The following is a 21,075-nucleotide window of genomic DNA, read 5'->3' as shown; positions in this document are numbered from 1 at the left end:
TTCTGAATTAGACGGATGAAAAAGTTAACCAAAACACTTGAACATCTTACAGATTTCAGTGGTGTTGATAAGCAGTCGGGGTTGCCACGGGGGCAGTGGGCTGCGAGGAGCTCCCCCCAGCTCCCCGCCGTGTGCTAGCGTCAGGCTGAGGCCAGGCTCTGCGCCAAGGCGTTGGTTCTGAACACCTCTCAGTTCTTAGGCCCCACTCGGTTCGTTTGGCAGTGCTGGGTGGTTGGCCCCCGGGGTTGCTCGAGTGACGGTCTTAGAGCAGGTATGAGGTCATCTTCTAGCAAACCCTCCTGCCACAGACTTGTTCACGGGAACGTTCTCATTTTTAGATATAAACGAGTGCGCCATGAATACCCATACGTGCAGCCTCTACGCCAATTGCCTCAATAGTCAAGGGTCCTTCAAGTGTAAATGCAAGCAAGGGTACAAAGGCAACGGACTTCAGTGTTCTGGTAAGTAGCACTTGCTCGTGGCATCTTAGCTATCCGCAGGAAAGTGTTCCTGCCATATCTCCTTCCTTCCTCCCTTCATTTGTCTGTGTGTGTGTCTCTGTCTCTTGGTGCACGTGTGATAGCTTGTGCGTGCCCTATTTGAAAATTTTCACTCTGCCTCAGTCTTCTCCGCTGACCAGACCACACCTTCATCACTCACTGAAGTTGTGGGCACCGAACTTAAAGACCAGCAAAGGTCCTGGATATTTCTCTGGTCACAACTTACTTTCAGATACTGAAAATAAGCTTTAAGGACAAATGGCGCAATGTGAATGTTATCCGGCAGGATGGGGTAGGTTATGGTGCGGTAACAAGCCATCCTAAAACATCAGTGCCTCAGGACCACACACTTTTGAACCACATGAGTGCAAACTTCTTCCAGAACACACAACCAAAAGTACGATGCAGATGACATCATTTTATCAGTCGTCCTCAAACCTACATTCACATTTTTTTAAAGGTTTTATTTCTTTATTACAGAGAGAGGACTAGCGGAGGAGAGGCAGAGGAAGAGGGAGAAGTAGACTCCCCACTGATCAGGGAGCCCCACGCAGGGCTCGATCCCAGGACCCCGGGATCATGACCTAGGCCGAAGGCAGACACTTAACCGACTGAGTCATCCAGGCGTCCCTGACTGACATTTTTAGCAAGAATCCCATTTTCCATGTTCGTGAATTCCTTAATGCTTAGGTGCCAAAATCTTAAATTGATAAACCAAATGTATAACCAGAAAATGTCCCTGCCGTGAACAGCCAGGACAACAGTAGTGGGTTACTGCTCACTCATACTGTGTCCAGGGAGAGTTGTCCAGGGTTTCTTCTCAGTGTGGTCACTTAGGGAGCCACGCCGGCCGAGGCGCCATCGTCCTAAGGCACTGCGGGATCAGTCTGAGGCCTTTGGTATTTGTCACGGCGGGGAAAGAAGCTCCGACAACCGCACAGTCGCTTTCGGTTCACTCAGCTTGGAAGTAGGCACGAAAAATACGTCATTCCCCCCCACTTGTGCCCAAAAAGGAAACTGGAAGTCCCGAAGAGGACCGGAATGTGTACCAAGGCAGACTCCAGGGACAACGGTGCGGTTGCTGTCCTGGCAAGTGTCTCACAGCGTTGAGAGTCACACAGGTCTATCCGGCTGCCCTTGTCCCTTTTAGCGCCAGCTTATGGTGTGGCTGGGTCTGTTGACTGCCTCGACTCTGCCCCCCTGTGCGCCCTTAGCAGACTCCCCACATCTTCCCACACGTGCGGCTGCAGGCTCGGCCTTGACCTTCCCGTGCCCTCGGGCGGCCAGTGGTCCAGATGACACAGCAGAGAGGCCGCTCCGATGGCAGACACAGTGTCCGCGCTGTGACCGACTCGGAGCAGCGGAGGTGTAAAGGCTCCCGGTGCCCTGTGGGCTGTGGCTGAGAGCGGCCGGACAGGAGTGTGTGCGGAAGGACGAGGAGGCGGGAAGTCACATCCTCTGAGGAATGCCGGAAGGACCGGGCCGCTTCTCGTCTGGAAGAAACAGCGTGGAGGAGCATAAATGGTGCCCACGCATATTTCAAGCGATTTGGAATAAATGCGACTGCCCAGAGGCGCCTGGGTGCCTCAGTCAGTGGAGCGTCTGCCTTTGCCTCAGGTCGTGATCCCGGGGTGGTAGGATCGAGTCCCGCGTGGGGCTCCCTGCTCAGCGGGGAGTCTGCTTCTCCCTCACCCTCTGTGATCTCTCTTGCGTTCTGTGTCTCTCAAATAAATAAATAAAATCTTAAAATATTTTTTAAAAAGGTGACTTCCCAAAGCAGACTGGGACCAATAGGTGGAGGGTGGAGCCTATATTCTCTCTTACGAAGGCTGGCCAGGTGTCTGACAGCAGATGCCGGAGCCTGGCTGGGGGACACATTCTACCGCGCAGCCCACCAGGCCGGGCTCCAAGCTCTCTCGGCAGGATTCCTGCCTTGGGCTGGAGGTGGGGTTACAGAGCCGGCTCCATCCCGCCGCCCCCCCCCCCCCCACGACCTTTAGTAAGTTGTCTTAACCTCTCTAAACTCCGCTTTCTCCTGCACACCTTGTGATGAGCCGGTCCGGGGGCACCCCCTGGCTTCAGCAAGGCAGGGTGGACAGTTCATGCAGATCTTAGCCCCCGTGCCCCGGGCTCCCTGCACGTGGCCATGTGTTTTTTCTAGAGCACTGCTCAGTCCCTTTGCAAGGACAGCTCTCAACCAGTGCGCCCCAGGAGTCTGGACAAGTACCCTGAGTGGTCACAGGATGGGACAGTTCTGAAATGTGTTCTACATTGGTTCCCAGATGTCCCCAGCAGGACTGAGCCCCTTACCCACAGCGATTTCCCACCCGTTGAGGTACTGTCTTTAGCCTTCCCCCACGTCTGCCTCCTGGAATCTCCTCCCATAAACCCCCCGCACCCAAATCCTTGGTATCTGTTTCCGGTTCTGCTTGGGGGAGCTCTCATTCAGACAGGTACCTCTCAAGCACATTGTGATGTTCGCATCGAGGTAATCTAGGTAGAGAGCTTCGTTCTGCCGAGCACATAGTAGATGCTCGGTAAAGTTAGCTATGGTTATTGCTATTCGTGCCAAGGGCCAGCTACTCCTCGATCTGAAATTCTGTAATGGCAAATGCACAAATGCTGTGCATGCAGAAGAGATGCCTCAGGAAAACACTTGCTGCAGGAACCGGACAACTCACTCCGCATACCCACCCCCAGCCCCAGACCTAAGAATCAAAGCAAAAACTGCCCAGAATAAACCTGGGGTCACCTTCCTTCCTGCTCAGTGAACCCCCTTGAAACTGTTTTTTAAGATTTTATTTATTTATTTTAGAGAGAGAGCTTGTGAGTGAGTGGATGGGCAGAGGGAGAGAGGGAATCTGAAGCAGACCCCCCACTGAGCGTGGAGCCCAGTGTGGGGCTCAGTCTCCTGACCCTGAGCTCATGACCCGAGCCAAAATCAAGAGTCAGACACTTAACTGACTGAGCCCCCCAGGCGCCGCCACAGTGTGTTACTCGTGTCCAAATGAAGGCGGTGTCCCAAAGCCTGCAGCCGGATAGCTGTTTGCTTCCCGCATTTCCTATGTTGTCCCCTAGCGTTGTGAAATGATAAATTCCACATCAACACAAACACTTCTTAGGTTAAGACTTCCGTTTTTCGGGGCGCCTGGGTGGCTCAGTGGGTTAAGCCGCTGCCTTCGGCTCAGGTCATGATCTCAGGGTCCTGGGATCGAGCCCCGCATCGGGCTCTCTGCTCAGCAGGGAGCCTGCTTCCTCCTCTCTCTCTGCCTGCCTCTCTGCCTACTTGTGATCTCTCTCTGTCAAATAAATAAATAAAATCTTTAAAAAAAAAAAAAAAAGACTTCCGTTTTTCTTTGACCATCCAGCTTTAGGCGTATTCTTGGATAAAGCAAATATTTCCGTATTCTGTGGAACCTAAGATTCCTCACAATGTTCTGTTTGGTACCTTGAAACCATTCGTTCTACCGATTTGTTCTGCCCATTCTGCTGCTGGATTTTTTTTTCATCTCTCACCAGAATGTTTATTTAAAAGAGAAAACTGTCTTTGGGTCATTCACCATATTACTTGCCCAGCCCTATCCATTCTGCTTTGATCCTTTGTAAAATAAATAGCCCTATCTCTGTTGAAAATTGATCTTAACAGACTCTGAACCACACTGCCGAAAGGATGGCCCCAGATTCACTCTAACGTGCATAGGAAAGTCATGCAAACAAAATTGAGAATCCCGTTCAGTTAGCTTGCCGCATTATAAAACATTATATTGTAAAATGTATTTGTGTGCGCATGAATCGCTGTCACATAACATACAGCACTGATAGAGCAACTTCTATTATGGGTTCATTGTTTTTGCAAAAGTCCAGACTCCGTGTTGCAGTACGGAAGAGGAGTTAGGGGCATCCAGGTGGCTTTTCAATTAAGCGTTGGATTCTAGATTTCATGATCTCGGGGTCGTGAGATCCAGCCTGGAGTCAGGCTCCATGGAACTTGCTTCAGATTCTCTCTCTCTCTCTCCCTCCTCCTCCCCCACCCCCAAGGGGAGAAAAAAAAACAAGAGGAATTAGTAGACTGTCCTTGTGCACATATGTGCCCAGGGAATGGAGTACCTTTTAGGCAGACGTGTATGGTTTCTTCTGGTCTAATATATGTGAGTATTAATACTACACTGTTAGATAATTTGGTCTTTTTTTTTTTTTTAGAGATTTTATTTATTTATTTGACAGATGGAGATCACAAGTAGGCAGAGAGGAAGGCAGAGAGAGAGAGGGAAGCAGGCTCCCAGCAGAGCAGAAAGCCTGATGCAGGGCTTGATCCCAGGACCCTGGGATCATGACCTGAGCCGAAGGCAGAGGCTTCAACCCACTGAGCCACTCAGGTGCCCCATAGATAATTTGGTCTTAATCTGACAGTAGCTCTACTCATTCTAAGCAAATCAAAGCTTCAATATTACCTGACTTGGGTAGTGAGTCAATTTAGGAAAGGAATCGATGGCACTTTGTTAGCAGGGGCATGGCTTCTGCAGCCACATTACCTTGGCCTACTACCTGTGGGTTGTAAACAAGCAATTTCACCTTTAGGGCTCCAGTTTCCACCTCTAAAAAATACAGATAATGATATCTGGCCCTTAGTATTCTTTTGATGATTACATGAAATAATCCATATAAAAAATGCCCATATAAAGGGCTTGGTTCCAACCTAGAATATATCAAATGCTCGATAATTGTACACTAGGAGTAGGAGCGATCATGGCAATGGCTTCTTTAGCAGAATTCAACAATTGTTCCCATCAAAAGCATTTCCTTGGTTGTTAGAAATGTGCTCTTGATCTAATTCAATTTGTAGACCACGTAGTTAAGATCACAGGCGTGGCTACAATGGGCCATTCCAACTTTCTTCTTTCGATTATAATGGAAACCTTAAGACATTTGGAGGGATGGCCTGGAAAATACCTTTTTAACTCAGTAAAAGATTTTCGACATTCTGTTGATGAATTTTAAAACTAATAGCAAACAGGGGCGCCTGGGTGGCTTAGTCAGTTCAATGTCCAACTCTTGGTTTCGGTTCAGGTCATGATCTCAGGGTTGTGGGATCAAGTCCCGTACCAAGTTCTCTGCTCAGCATGCAGTCTGCCTCAGACACACTCTCTCTCTCCCCATCTCCCTCCCTCTCTCAAATAAATAAAGAAATAAACAAAACCTTTTTATAAATAAACAAAAAGAACAGCAAACAGGCCAAATAATATGTTCTGCACTAATCTTATTAATGGACATATATTTGCCCATTTAAACCTCACAAAAACCCTATTCTTCCCCCAACTTTATAAATGGGTAAACTGAGGCAAAGAGGAGTCAAGTATTGGTTTGAGGACAAATGCCCAGAGGATGCAGGGAAGTGGGCTGCGGGGCTGTGTGCTTAAGCACAGGTTAGGTGTGTCCGTGACCTGTGGCTACTCCTTGGGGACGGAGAGCGCTCGTGGGCCACTCCACAGCAAGCTGCCGTGGCTCAGCCTTTCTGCCCTCCCAGCCCCGCCCTGTCTGCTGGGCCCCATGTCACAGTACTGTCCTCACCTGTGATGTAGCCTCTCCTCCCAGCGCCGTGCGCAGAGTTCAGATGAGAGGAACCTTTCTCCTGCCGGGTGGTTTGAGATCATCTGATGATCCAAGCCCAGGTGAGGGAATGTCAGAGTCCTGTTTTCTTGGCAAAGATGATCTCACATCATAGTGATCTTCTCTAAAGTTCAGATTTTCAGGTAGGTAGAAGTTTTTGACAAAGTGGATATTTAGAGAACTCTCCAATCTCTCCAAAGAAAAAATGTCAGTAGGAGACAGGACTGTGATTCTGAAAACTCTGAAATTCCCTGTTTTTAGGTCTGCGATCCCCACGCATGCCAGTGACCCTCTGACTGTAACTTCTCCTCCCACGTGTTTATAGTCCCAAGAAGATGGTGCGTTAATCCAGAAATGTTTAAGAGACACAGTCACTGGTTAAGTCAACTTTGAAACAGCAGTATCTAGATAAAGCCACATCTATCAGGGCACCTGGGTGGTTCAGTGGGTTAAAGCCTCTGCCTTCCGCTCAGGTCATGATCCCAGGGTCCTGGGATTGAGCCCCGGGGCTCTCTGCTCAGCGGGGAGCCTGCTTCCTCCCCTCTCTCTGCCTGCCTCTCTGCCTACTTGTGATCTCTTTCTGTCAAATGAATAAATAAAATCTTTAAAAAAAAAAAAAAAAGCCACATCTATCCATTCATAGTCATGCGAATGCCTAGCTTTTTTCCCTTGCCCCAGCTCTTTTTACATACTAAAGCGGTGAAATTGTTGACACCACAAAGGTTGTGATGGTTTGATTTTTTTTTTTTTCCAATAGGAAAAAATTGAAACTTCAAAGCAGAAACTAAAAGTAGATGATTAGGTTTGCCTGATGTGGGTTGAAACCCTCTTCCCCATTATTTAGTAAAGGTCCTTAGTTTTATGTTACTGATTACATGAAGGAAATTTCCAGGGAATGAGTGTTTCCTGTTAATTTTTCATGTGAGGTCTTGGGAAAAGACTCAGGGAACTGTTGACAAAATTACACAGTGGGACCTCCAGAGGAAGGGCCATGTGATCAGCGCCTTCCAATCAAAGCTTAATATGCAGCCTCTTGTAGAGTGCATGAAACAGGCCATCCGAAGGTTGGGAAAAGGAGTAATGATACATAACTTGTATTACCAGTAGCTGGTTTCCAGCCTGTAAGTATGGACTGTCACGCTGATAAGCGGCTCGAACATTTCATTGAAAAGGGAAATGCAGCTCTTGCCACGATAGCTTTAGATTGATTTCAAACTGAAAGTGATGTGTTAATTAAGAGCATATATATGTTCAAAGCATTGTTCCTCCTTCTTTTGATTATCCCAAATATTGTAGACTACTTCTCATTTATTCTTCTATTCTTTGGTACAGATCGAATCAGCCAAATGGTGGACAAGGAACTGGGTGAAAGAAGAGATTAGAAGATTTCTAAGACAGATATTCTAATAAAATCCCAATCCAGTTTCTTTTTCTAGAATTCTTTATAGAAACTGAACTTAATGCCTACTCACTTATTTCATTTTCCTCTAAATTATGTCAAAGTAGTAGCATTGAGTGAATTGGTTCAGGCTAGTTATCAGACCCTTTTTTGCCTAGTCTTAGACTGGCACATGCTAAGGTATTTTATAAAAGGACAATATATCTGATTTTAGAGATCACTGCTTTTAGTTCTTTAAAAATTAACTTTTTGGGAGTACCTGGGTGACTCAGTTGGTTAGGCATCTGCCTTCAGCTCAGGTCATGATCCCAGAGTCCTGGGGTGGAGCCCCACGTTAGGCTTCCTGCTCAGTGGGGAGTCTGCTTCTCCCTCTCCCTTTGCCTGCTGCTCCCCCCCCCCCCCCTTGTGCTCTATCTCTGTCAAATAAATAAGTAAAATCTTTAAAAACAAAATTACCTTTTTTTTTTTTTTTAATATCGGTTAGGTATTCTTAATTATCATGAGTAGATCCCTGGAAAAGGGGCATGTATCTTCGGACCTTAGATCTCAAGGAATTTGAACCAGTCTAGAAAAAAGTAATCCATAACGCTGAAACAGGAATAAACCTGGAAAAGGAGTCACTCATCTTCTTGACCCTCCAATTCTAACTTTGCCCATGGTAGCTGAGTGACTTTAGGCAAGTGACTCAGCATCACCCAGTTGTGTCATCTACAGAACAGAGGTATTGGGCTAAATGACCATTCTACCTCTTGTGTTCTTCCACACAAACATATTCTGCCCCCACCCGGGACATTGGTTGGGGGGGGCAGTAAGAGGAATCAACCTGGAAGTGTTGAGATTGTATATATATTTTTTTAATTTTTATTTTATTCATATTTTAAATATATGTCATATATATATATATTAGAATTTTATTTACTTATTTGATAGAGCAAGAGAGGGAACACAGGCAGGGGGAGTGGAAGAGGGAGAAGCAGGGTTCCCACTGAGCTTGATCCCAGGACCCCAGGATCATGACCTGAGCTGAACACAGACGCTTAACTGACTGAGCCACCCAGGTGCCCTACTTTATACTTTTTAGAAGTGCATTTCTAAAAGCAACTTAATTTACTAGTGAGAAATAAAAAATGAGTGTAAGATAGTAGATACAGAAGCCTCTCTAAATATTCAATAAATAAAATTATTTAGTTTTAGATAGTAGTTGATTGAAGTGAAGAGATTCAAATGGGGAGAGAGAACAGAGAAGAAAAATTGGGTCTCTATACATTGAACCATAAATCACCACTTTTAGAGGTTATAAATGGTCCATTACTGGAAGTTTATATGGTTCAAGCTATCGCTATCACTGTAATCTTAGAACATCAAATTTAGACAAATCAATAGGTTGCCCGAACACCAGCTTTGAAGAACATCAGTATGAATGCAGAAAGAGTAGAGGACCTGGAAAACCCATCACTGTGGAATCTGTAGCCCACCTTGAGAGGAGAAAGTATTTATTTCACTGCAGTAACTTCTGAAACAAAACAAAAGCATGTCTCCTAAAGAAAGGTAGCTAAGATACTACCATAACATTGGAACTGCTTTAAATAGATGCAAAAATAGTTCTTCTAGAATATCAAGTACTAATGGGGCACTTGGCTGGCTCAGTTGATAAACCATGCAACTCTTGATCTCAGGGTCGTTGAGTTCAAGCCCCATGGTGGGCATGGAGCCTACTTCAGAAACATCAAGAGGTAGAGCCTCATATGGGTTAATTCTGGAAACATTCATTTACCACACTTTAAATGTTACATTTTTTGTGAGGGACCCAATTAATAGCCAATGTGAAATGTCCCACCTTGATTGTTTATTTTAGTTATCCCTGAAAATTCTGTGAAGGAAGTCCTCAGAGCACCTGGTACCATCAAAGACAGAATCAAGAAATTGCTGGCTCACAAAAACAGCATGAAAAAGAAGGTAAAAATTAAAAATGTCATCACAGAACCTTCTGGAACTCCTGCCCCTAAGGTTAACTTGCGACCCCTCAACTCTGAAGAGACTGTTTCCAGAGCTAGGAACTCTAATGGAGGAAAAAAACAGAAGGACGGGAGAAAGAAAGAGGGACTTGAGGATGAGGAAAAAAATGAGAAAGCCCTGAAGAACCACATAGAATGGGAGCAAAGCCTTCGAGGAGATGTGTTCTGTGAGTAACATTTTTGTTATTTTACACATTGTATGAAAAATGAGTTGTGACTTCTCCTGGCAAGTGAAAGAAGAAAAGACAGCTTTGTGCCTGAAGTAAAATTAGGTTCCATGCTGATCCTTAAGAAGCAGGGTTCTCTGTAAGCTCTGGATAGCAATATCTTCAGCAAATCCCAAATCAAATTTGCTGCTGTGGGAAACGAGAGGATCGGTCTTTTCCCCTTTCAGGGGTAGGGTGGGGGGTGGGTTCCTATTCGATGCAGATTCTCTTTCTGCCCCCCACCAAGCACACTTGCTTACTCTACAAGCATAGTTGTCTGGCTACCTGGCTGTCCACACAGTGCACCCCCAAACCAGAGAGACCCCAGATCCAAGCAGATCTCCCAAGCTCTGCCTTTTCACTTCTTGAAGGCACTTTGAATCAGCCCGCCCATTGCAAGGGTCCTATCGCAGTGGCGTGGCTATAATCTAAAGGCCCAAATGACAGTTATAGGGAGAAACATTCTGTAGATGAGCTTACGTTTCCCTATGAACTGGATGACTCTGCCCTTCTCACTGGTTGCTCTGTGGGACCCCACCAGGAGTCTCAGGCCCTCCAGGGCAGTTTCTAGATAACCAACCACTGCATGCACGTGCGTGCACACACATTCCCAGGCTGAGACTTTGCATTTCTTTCTCGCCAGGTGTTTGTTGCTGCCTGTTTTTTGCCTTGTGTGTCCTTGGCTCCATGGCTGTTAGATTTAACCAAATGAAAAGTAGACCCAGGCACACCTATCCAAGAGCTACCATACCAATGACATTATCGCCTCTAATAGAGTGAAAATCTCAATAATGTATATTTCCAAACCCTGCTGAGAAGGGGCATGTTACTAGTGTAGATGCTTAGGATATCTTTGGAAAATGATGTTATAGAAAAGGGAAGTGAAACCAATGTGAATGCTTTGGGAATGTTAAGGAAACTCTGCTCTAACATATTCTATAATTAGAATACATGAGAAGAGTCTTATTCGGTCATCCATTCATTTCCTTCTTAGCGTATGAGGGTTCAGGGTTTTTCTTAACTTACCAAGTGTTCTTTATTAGCCCCTAAGGTGAATGAAGCAGGTGGATTGGGTCTGGTTCTGGTCGATGGAAAACTTACATCCAGACTCGAACACAAAGGTAAATACTTTTTCCCAAGCGTCTGCTCTTTGACAATGTCGCATGTCCTTTAATGTCTTTGTACGATGAGGTATGAATCACTGCTCCATTCCTAAACACCCGAGGGAAGAATCAGAACATCCTCACACACGGTGCAAGTATGAAAATAGTAGACCTTTATGTGATTAGTACCCGTGGTGACAATACAGGAAGGCTGTTTTCTCTCCACCCCTCCTGCCTGACACCTACAGTGATGGGTCGAGGCAGATAGTTTTATATTTGAAGATGGAAGAAAATGACTCAGTTGCTTTAACTTCAACACCTGAGGGCCCACAACATGAAAAGTACCACATTCCGGGCCCAAGCACCAGTATCCCTTACCCATTGCCACAGTAGTGCTGCGCAACAAACAACCACAGACTCTCAGTGGCCTACAGTGATAGAAATTTATTTTTGCTTAGGAGTCTGGATCAGGTGGGTAGTTCTGCTGATCTGAGCTGGCCGGGGTGGGGCTTACCCATGTCTGCAGTCAGCGTGGGCTGACTCAGTGACTTGGCGGATCTTAGCTGTGCCTCTTGCATGCCTGGGGCCTCAACTGGGATACCATGGCTGACTCACCTCTGCTCCAGGTGGTGTCTCATCCTCCAGTAGGCCAGCCAAGCTTGTTCTTGTGAAGCAGTGGCAAGGTTCCAAGGAAGCGAGTGGAAGCACTCAAGCCTTTTGAGGTCTAGGACTGGCTCAGCATCGCTTCCATATTCCGTAAGCCAAGGCAAGTCACGAGGCTGAGCCAGACTTAAGCATTGGGAACGGTGCTACAAAGTTAAATTGCGAAGAACATGGCTACCAGGAGTCTTTTTTTTTTTTAAGATTTTTATTTATTTATTTGGCAGAGAGAGATCACAAGTAGGCAGAGAGGCGGACAGAGAGAGAGGAGGAAGCAGGCTCCCCGCTGAGCAGAGAGCCCAATGCAGGGCTTGATCCCAGGACCCTGAGATCATGACCTGAGCTGAAAACAGAGGCTTTAACCCACTGAGTCACCCAGGCACCGCCCCTCTTTTTTTTTTTTTTTTAAGATCACAACAATTTGTCCAGAAGGACCGCACAGATTTAAACTGAAACAGAGTATCTGATTTGACACTGTCCTTAAGACCATTTCATTTGCCATGATCTGTGTTCCATGCAGTTGTGGTGACTTTTTTAAATTAATATTTGTTAAGTAGAACCCCCGAATGCCAGATGGTTCAATAAAAGGCCACTAGGGAAATTTAAATGGAGAAATGTATTAGTCACAGGCCCTGGAGGATCATGGCATATGTCAAGGGCCACACGGGGAAGTCGAGGCAGGGTGCTTAAAGAAAGACAGGACCTGGGGCACATGCCCTTATTAGCGTTCATGTATGGAGTGCTTTGGGGTTCCCAGGCTGAAGCTGGATTGGTCAGTTCAAACCAGAAAGATCAGGATCTTGTTGAGCTCCAAGGGAGTCTTATCAAAGGAGTTCACCCTTAGGGTCCCCTAAGAGGATGGCCCTGGGAGACAGGGCGGACTGTTGATCACAAGAACTGTTGGGAAGTCCTCTCAAAAACTTATATTTCCTTGTGACTCAGCAGGCTGCCCCTAGGGCTTGCACTGGCAAGAGGGGCAAAGGTCAGTTTTAGACTCCTGTAGGCTGTTTGGCCAAACAAAATGGCTACCAAGGCAGCAGCACCATGGAGTAGCTTAGCTCAGTGCTCGACAGCAAGTGAAAACGTGGCGTGGCCTTCCCAAGCTCAAGATGTTAGACATGTTTCTAATACTCTTAATGATTATGAAATATACCCTTTTTCTTAGCAGATTTAAATATCTCAGTTGACTGCAGCTTTGACCATGGGGTCTGTGACTGGAAACAGGATATAGAGGATGACTTTGACTGGAATCCTGCTGACCGAGATAATGGTATTTAGATTTTACTCTTGTGCTCTGTGGTAGGACACAGGTAAAGAAGGCTCTCCAGTGATGTAGGGTTATTACTTTTATCTCTCCTTAGGTCAGGGTTGTTTGTCCGTGTTTGGAAACTTTTAGACCTTCCTGAAATCTCCCCTGATGAGTGGCTAAGTTGGTTCAGCATATATACTCTGCCTTATCCCTCCTACCCCCACCCACCCACACCCAGGATGTTCTAGCAAAACTCTTCCATAGTAGTTTCTGCTGCTGAGAGAAAGAGATACTGGAATTCATGTACTTTTTTTTTTTTTTAAGATTTTTAAAGGAGAACTATTTTTTTAAAGTAATCTCTATGCCAATGTGGGGCTCAAACTCCTGACCCCAAGGTCCAGAGTTGCATACTCTACCAACTGGGCCAGCCAGGAGCCCCAAGTTCATGTGCATTTTAAGAGTATTGTGGGAAAGATAAAAAGAAATTGTTCCTTTTCCCCAGTTTGCCAGCTAATGGTGTGCTGTAGCTTCTGTTTTTGCTTTTCGTGGGAAAAATCTGGAAAGGAAATATGACCTTTACCTATACCTGAAGTTTTAGCAGAGTCACCCCTCAAAGTATCAATACCATAAGGAGCAATTGCTTACAGATTTCTTGCCAGCCACTTGGATCTTTCTCAACTTCAGCTCTGAGCTGTGGCATCCCAGCCCTTTCCAGTTGATTGAACTCTACTGATGGCCCCTATCTTTTCCCTTGGGTAGAGCATTTGGCTGGCAGCTCCCATTTGGAGCATAAATGGAATCCCTGTCTCCTGAGGCTAACAATGTGTTAGAGAGAACAATGGGAAGTCCCCTGTTTACAAAGACAATTCGCAAATGGCCCCAAAGTTCTCAGCCTTTGTGTCACTCAAAACGTACTTTCCTCCCTCCTGTGTCCCCGTCAGATCTCTAAGTGGGCTTGCCTTTCCCTACATAGTTAAATAGAAGAAACACAGGATGAATCAGCACTTTTAGAAGGATGAAATCTCAAGGACAGGTCAACATGGGCTTTAGCTGAGAGAGAAGGGGAAATCTGCCACAGTGGGTCACCGAAGAGAGGGTGTCACTGGCAGAGGGGCTAGGTAAATGCACGATGCCTACATTTCAGATAAGCAAGAAATATTTTTCAGTGCATCTCAGACATGCTCCTTAACTGAAATGCAGCCTCTCCTGAGTGTGCTTATCTTTAGTTGCTGAATCTGGCAACTTGGCCAGCTGGGAGAGAAGACTGGACAGTCCTGGCTTCCGCAGGAATTCCTTCTTTTCATGGAGACCCCATTCTGTGAGACCCCATTCTGTGGGACCCATTCTGTGAGATCCCATTCTCTGAGAATTTTTGCCCAGGTTCATCAAAGCCACGACCCGAGTATCAGAGATGAGCCATGACTGCTACCGCGGGTTGAGAGATCCTTCGGAGATGGATTGTAGAAATAGATGTGCTCCTGTCATCCTAATCAGAACTCAGACTGGTATACTACAAGAGGTTGAGCTCCGTGAAACCATTGGGACAAATTCATGTATGTTGTGGATTAAATGCCACACTACCTAATGAGCTGGCCGTCATACATATCATTGACTCTGGGGGAACGTACATTCCTGCAACCAAGGTGGAAAGTTCTGGAACACAAGTTCTCCATCAGCTGCAAATTACCTGCAGTGCTAAAAGACTGTTTCATTAGATTCCTACTGCGTATCTGCTACCACCACACTTTGTGAATGCAGACAAATTCCTCAGTTTCTCTGACCCTGTTTCCTTTTCTGTACCATGAAGGATTTCATCTTTGTGATCCCTACGCGCCATTTTCGCATGTGAACTTTGTTCCTGTGTTTGAAATGAAAAGGATTGCAGCTTCCCCTCGAGGACAGTATCATTCATGTTCTTTTTTTTTTTTTTTTTTTTTTTAACGGGTTTTAAAATTTTTAATTCCCGTTATCATTCCTTTTCTATGCTGTTTAGACACTATAGGCAGACCCTATTCAATGGCTCCATTAACTGGGTGCTTTTCCTCTGGCAGCTGTTGGCTACTATATGGCAGTTCCGGCCGTGGCGGGCCGGAGGGATATCGGCCGCTTGAAACTCCTCCTCCGAGACCTGCAGCCCCAAAGCAACTTCTGTTTGCTCTTCGATTACCGGCTGGCCGGAGAAAAAGTCGGGAAGCTTCGAGTGTTTGTGAAAGACAGTAACAATATCCTGGCCTGGGAGGAGACCGGAAGTGAGGACGAGAGGTGGAAGACTGGGACGGTTCCGTTGTATCAAGGGATCGCCACTACCAAGAGTGTAAGTGGAAAGAAAGCCAGTGTGAAATGAGATACTAAGGTTGTTTTTCCATGATCCAGCAAACAAAGCAAAACACTCAAGTACCTAGGCACTGGGGCCACAAAGATAAAACTTTTTCCTTACAGTTACAAGAGTTTGCATTCTGGAGCAAAATGGGCAAGACTGGGTCAGCCCTGCTGGCTTGTCAGGCGCATGCGCATCGCGTGCCCTAGTGACAAGATCTGTCTGGAGGTCCGGCTCCTCCCCGGCAGCCTCTCACTCCATCCTGCAAAATCCTTAATACGTAAAAGAATGTCTTTGCTCATTTATTCAGTGCCCAGCACTCACCCCAATGAATGGAAGCTAGAAGGTCATTTCTTAGCTAAGATTTTATTTATTGATCAGAGAGAACGCTGGGGTAAGAGATAGAGGGAGAGGGAGAAGCAGGCTCCCCGCTGAGCAGGAAACCTGATGTAGGACTCGATCCCAGAACCCCGAGTCCATGACCTGAGCCGAAGACAGGCACCCAACCGACTCAGCCACCCAGGCGCCCTAGAAGGTCATTTTTAAAATGTTTTTTAGATTAAACTGAGATTGTGGCTGTTGTCTGGGGTCCCAGGACCATTCAGGTTCTGTGGTTCCCTAGAAGGACTCACAGAATTCAGAGAACCTGCTGTATTCATGATTACAGTTTATTACAGTGAAATAAAGTCAGCAGATGGAAAAGGTGCTTAAGGCAGAGTCCAGGAGAGCGCGGGCACAAGCTGGTGGTATTCCTCCTTCGGGAGAATTGTACGCACAGCCCTTGGTTCTCTCAGCAGTGTGTGTGACAACACTCTCAAAATGTGGCCCACCAGCAAAGCTCACCCAAGCCTTGGTGTACTGAGTTTTTGTTGGGGGTCAGTCTGCCCACGTGACAGCCTGCACAGCTGACCTTTGTTACTCAGTCTCCAGCCTCTCCAAAGGTCAGATTTTTTTCTTTGTGACCCAGGGCCCCCGCTAGAAGTCACATTGTTAGCGTACATTATCTGGCATGGGCAAAAGCACTTTTTTTTCTTTTTTAAGATTTTATTTATTTATTTATTTGACAGACAGAGAGGGAACACAAGCAGACGGAGTGGGAGAGGGAGAAGCAGGCTCCTGGCAGAGCAGGGAGCCCAGTGCGGGGCTCGATCCCAAGATTCTGGGATCATGACCCAAGCCAAAGGCAGATGCTTAACAACTGAGCCACCCAGGCACCCCCAAAAACACTCTTAAGGGACAAGATATTCCAAGGACTTAGAGGTTATCTCCCAGGAACCAGTCAAGAGCCGAACCTTTCTTTAGAATGTTCAGGGTTTAGACAATTTAGACAACCCAGACCTCACGGACCAATCCTTTACTGTCCAGTGGGTTTAAGAAAGGAAATGGGAACAGCATGCAAGAGGAGGTTGGTCAGTGAGTTGAAACAGGAAGAACATAGGGTAAAAATGACAAGTGTCTATCAGGTTAGACTCTCAGGAGGTGGCTGGTGCCCCTTGCAGGGCTTGACTGGAGGGGAGCAGGAGGCCACCCTACAGAGACATGAGGAAGGAAGGGAATAGAGCTTGGGAGGCAGCCACTGTGGACCCTTGTGTAAGGCTCGGTTGATGTGAGAAGGGAAGAGGTAGGGTGGAAGCTAGAAGGAGATACATGAACAGCTGAGTACCAACTAAGGGTTTGCAGAAGAAGAGCGTTTAGTGGATCCATGAATCGGGATTCCATTGACACTTCGCTTGTGAAAGAGGAATGATTCATAAATATAAGGAAAATCCTTGTTTTTTGATACACAGTAGTAGGAAACCTGGGGTCTAGGGTCAGACGTTATATTCAATATCTTTTTATCTATGCGTCCCACTGAAGCAGAGCATCTTATTTAAAATACGTCCTGAGATCTGACTATAGATAAAATACACGTTGGGATATAGGTGAATTTTCTCACCATTCTTTCCCTCTTTCCCATGCTTGTTTAGTGCTGATGCACACATTGGTTCTAGTTTATGCAACATATTTGCATCGACACAAACCCAACCCACATATTTACATAGCTGTGGCTATAATGTGGTTTGGGGACTGTGACACTGGGCTGTGCTATGCATAGTCGACATCCTGTTGGAGAATTGAAATACGCCTCCACATAGCATTCATGACTCCATGACCGAATTTTTATACTGAGAAATGCTTTCTCAGTAGAACACGGTAGCTTGGGGGCGGGTAGTAGCATGTGCCGTCAAAACAGTGGGTTTTTTTTTTTTTTTAAGTACACATTTTTGCAAATATGCTGCCAAAGAGCCCAGCCAGCAGGGACACTGTAACACAACACTGCTCTGTCAAGAGGGACACTTGTGCCCAGCCAGGCTCTGACGCAGGCACCTATGCCCTGAACTCTTCCAGTATGAAGGGCATCCTTCCTGGGGCATACTGGAGGATGGGGATGCTGAATAAGGGGGGAGCGGGATGGGATTCGATCTCGGCTCTTTGCTCACGCAGGCTTGAGGGAGGGTGCCCCTCCCTAGGGGGCCCTGCACTCCTGAAGGGCTAAAAGCAGCCCGGATATTAAGAGAAGGCAGCACATTTTCACTTGATCCTGGGGGCCATGGATAGTCTTTGTACCCATCCAGTACGTAAAGTCACCCATCTCTTCACCAACTTCCATGTCTGGCCAGGACACAGAAATCTTTACTAGGACTGGAGTCTTGTTGCTAAGAATCTAGTGTCCATAGATAACCTCAGACAACCATTGGAAGAAACTGATTACCCATGATGAAATTGAATCAGTAGTCAAGAATCTCTCAAGAAACAGAAGTCCAGGATCAGACAGCTCGACAGGTGAATTCTACCAAACATTCAAAGAAGAGTTAATACCTCTTCTTCTCAAACTATTTCAAAAAAATAGAAGAGAAAGGAAGACATCCAAATCCATTCTATGAGGCCAACATTGCCCTGACACCAAAACCAGATGAAGATACCACAAGAAAAAGAAAACTTCAGCCCAGTATCTCTGATGAACATAGATGCAAAAATCCTGAATAAAATATTAGCAAACCGAATCCAACAATACCTTAAAAAAATCATTTACTATGATCAAGTGGGATTTATGATGCAAGAGTGGTTCAGTATTCACAGATCAGTCAACAGGATCCACCATATCAAAAAGAGAAGGGATAAAAACCATAGGATAATTTCAATGGATGTATTTGACAAGGTACAACATCCATTCATGATAAAAATGCTCGACACAGTAGGTTTAGAGAGAAGACCTCAACATAATAGAGGCCATATATGGAAACCCATAGCTAACATCATCCTCAGTGGGGAAGAGCCTTTCCCCTAAAGTTGGGAACAAGACAAGGATGTCCACTCTCACCATTTCTATTCAACATAGTACTGGAAGTCCTAGCCACAGCAATCAGACAAGAAAAATAAAAGGCATCCAAATTGGTAAGGAGGAAGTTAAACTTTCAGTATTGGCAGATGACATGATACTACATGTAGAAAACCAGAAAGATTCCATCAAAAATCTATTAAAACTGACAAATGAATTCAGTGAGTTCATAGGATACAAAATCAATGTGCAGAAATCTATTGTATTTCTCTACACTAATAACGAGGGAGAAGAAAGAGAAATTTTAAAAACTGACCCATTTATAATTGCATCAAAAATAATAAAATACCAGAAAGAAACATAACCAAAGATGTGAAAGAACTGTACTCTGAAAACTATAAAATACTGATGAAATAAATGGAAGATGATATAAACACATGGAATGATATTCCATTCTCATGGATTTAGAAAACAAATAATATTAAAATATCCACACTACCCAAAACAATCTACAGATTTAATGCAATCCTAAACAAAATACCAACAACATTTTCCAAAGAACTAGAACAAATAATTTTTTTAAAAGATTTTATTTATTTATTTGACAGAGAGAAATCACAAGCAGGCAGAGAGGCAGGCAGAGAGAGAGAGAGGAGGAAGCAGGCTCCCTGCTGAGCAGAGAGCCCGATGCGGGACTCGATCCCAGGACCCTGAGATCATGACCTGAGCCGAAGGCAGCGGCTTAACCCACTGAGCCACCCAGGCGCCCCACAAATAATTATTTTTAAGATTTTATTTATTTGACAGAGAGAGAGATCACAAGTAGGCAGAGAGGCAGGTGGGGGAGGGGGTTGGGGAAGCAGGCTCCCCGTGGAGCAGAAAGCCTGATGCGGGGCTAGATCCCAGGACCCTGAGATCATGACCTGAGCCAAAGGCAGGGGCTTAACCCACCGAACCACCCAGGCGCCCCAAGAACAAATAATCTTAAAATTTGTATGGAACCACAGAAGACCCCAATAGCCTAAGCAATCTTGAGAAAAAAGAACAAAGCTGGTGGTATTATAATCCCAGATTTCAAGATATACTACAAAGCTATAGTAATCAAAACAGTATGGAACTGTTCAGAAAATAGACACATATATCAATGAAACAGAATAGAGAACCAGAAATAAACCCACACTTATATGGTCAGTTTATCTACTACAGAGGCAAAAGCACACAATGGGGAAAAGTCAGTCTCTTCAACAAATGGTGTTGGAAAAACTAGACAGCTACATGTAAAAATTAAACTAGACCCCTTTCTTATACCATACACAAAAATAAACTCGAATTGGATTAAAAGATGTAAATGTTAGACCTGAAAACATAAAAATCCTAGAAGAGAGAAAAGCGGTAATTTCTCTGACATTGGTCCCAGCAACAGTTTCCTAGATGTCTTCTAAGGCAAAAAACAAAATAAAAAATAAACTGTTGGGGCTACATCAGAATAAAAAGCTTCTGCACAGCAAAAGAAACAACGAAAAGTTAAAAGACAACCTACTGAGTGGGAGAAAATATTTGCAAATTACAACTGATACAGTGTTAGCATCCAAAATAAATAAAGAACTTATGCAACTTGGGGCACCTGGGTGGCTCAGTCGGTTAAGCTTCTGCCTTTGGCTCAGGTTACGATCCCAGGGTCCTAGGATTAAGCCCCACATTGGGCTCCCTGCTCAGTGGGGAGCCTACCACTTCCTCTCCCTTGGTTACTACTCCTACTTGTGCCCTCTCTCTGTGTGTCAAATAAAATCTTAAAAAAAGAACTTACTGGGTGGCTCAGTGGGTTAAGCCTCTGCCTTCAGGTCAAGTCATGATCTCAGGGTCCTGGAATCGAGCCCCACATCAGGCTCTGTCCTCCTTCTGCCATACCTTTCTTAGCTTTTCAAGGCTATGCAGATGCTTTTAGGAGTGGCAGTGACCCTGTTTTCTCTGAATATAATCCTTTCAGTGCAGATACTGACATCTGGAAAATACATTATTATATATGCAATGTCAATGCCTGTCCCTTCGCCATAGGGGCTGATGAGTTCAGTCCCTTTTTTTTTTTTTTTTTTTTTTAAGTAATCTTTATGCAGCATGGGGCTCAAACTCACCACCCAAGTTCAAGAGTCTCGTGCTCCACTGACTGAGTTGGCCAGGTGCCCCGAGTTCAGTTCTGTTTAATTGCTATTAAATAGTTGGATTATATCATTGACTTGAATGGTTTGGAGTAATTTTTTTTAATCTTCTCCATTATTAGGTCATTTTTGAAGCAGAACGTGGCAAGGACAAACGCGGGGAAATTGCAGTGGACGGCGTCGTGCTGCTCTCAGGCTTGTGTCCAGATGACCTTTTATCTGCGACTGGCTGAATGTTACTCTGGTCTTCTGTCTTTCTGTCTTTATGTTTTGTCCGTTCTCTGTTTTCTGATACAACATCATAGATCGCCCCACTGTAGAAATAACAAAATGAAAAATCATAACCTACCAACAGAAACATTATTGTAAGATGTCTTTCTTGTGGAAGATGTGCCAATAGGTGCCTTTCAGTATAGTACCACTCATTCATTTCTGAATTTATAAAATGTGGAAGTGTGGAAAAAGCTCAGCTTTCCTCCCCTCTCCCCCCAGCACCCCATCCTCCAGTGTATCTGATTTGTCTCCATGAATTGATGGACCTCTA

General features: G+C 45.3%; 1 protein-coding gene across 2 annotated transcripts in view; it reads left to right on the top strand.

The window, feature by feature from the left end:
- Nucleotides 1–21,069, top strand: part of EGFL6 (EGF like domain multiple 6) — a 58,418-nt gene extending 37,349 nt beyond the window's left edge. Inside the window, exons 7-12 of one of the 2 annotated variants that reach the window (XM_059385356.1) lie at nucleotides 339–461; nucleotides 9,362–9,688; nucleotides 10,771–10,848; nucleotides 12,656–12,760; nucleotides 14,791–15,053; nucleotides 20,654–21,069. In XM_059385356.1, coding sequence (XP_059241339.1) covers nucleotides 339–461; nucleotides 9,362–9,688; nucleotides 10,771–10,848; nucleotides 12,656–12,760; nucleotides 14,791–15,053; nucleotides 20,654–20,764 — 1,007 coding nt within the window. In that variant the 3' untranslated portion in view covers nucleotides 20,765–21,069. The remainder of the gene's footprint in view (nucleotides 1–338; nucleotides 462–9,361; nucleotides 9,689–10,770; nucleotides 10,849–12,655; nucleotides 12,761–14,790; nucleotides 15,054–20,653) is intronic. The other variant, XM_059385357.1, reaches the window with a different exon arrangement.
- The last annotated feature ends 6 nt before the right edge of the window (nucleotides 21,070–21,075 follow it).

This window comes from Mustela nigripes, chromosome X, assembly GCF_022355385.1.
Source record: "Mustela nigripes isolate SB6536 chromosome X, MUSNIG.SB6536, whole genome shotgun sequence".
Classification (NCBI taxonomy): Eukaryota; Metazoa; Chordata; class Mammalia; order Carnivora; family Mustelidae; genus Mustela; species Mustela nigripes.
Note: the sequence above shows the minus strand (reverse complement) of the source record. Positions and strands in the feature narration are given on the sequence as shown.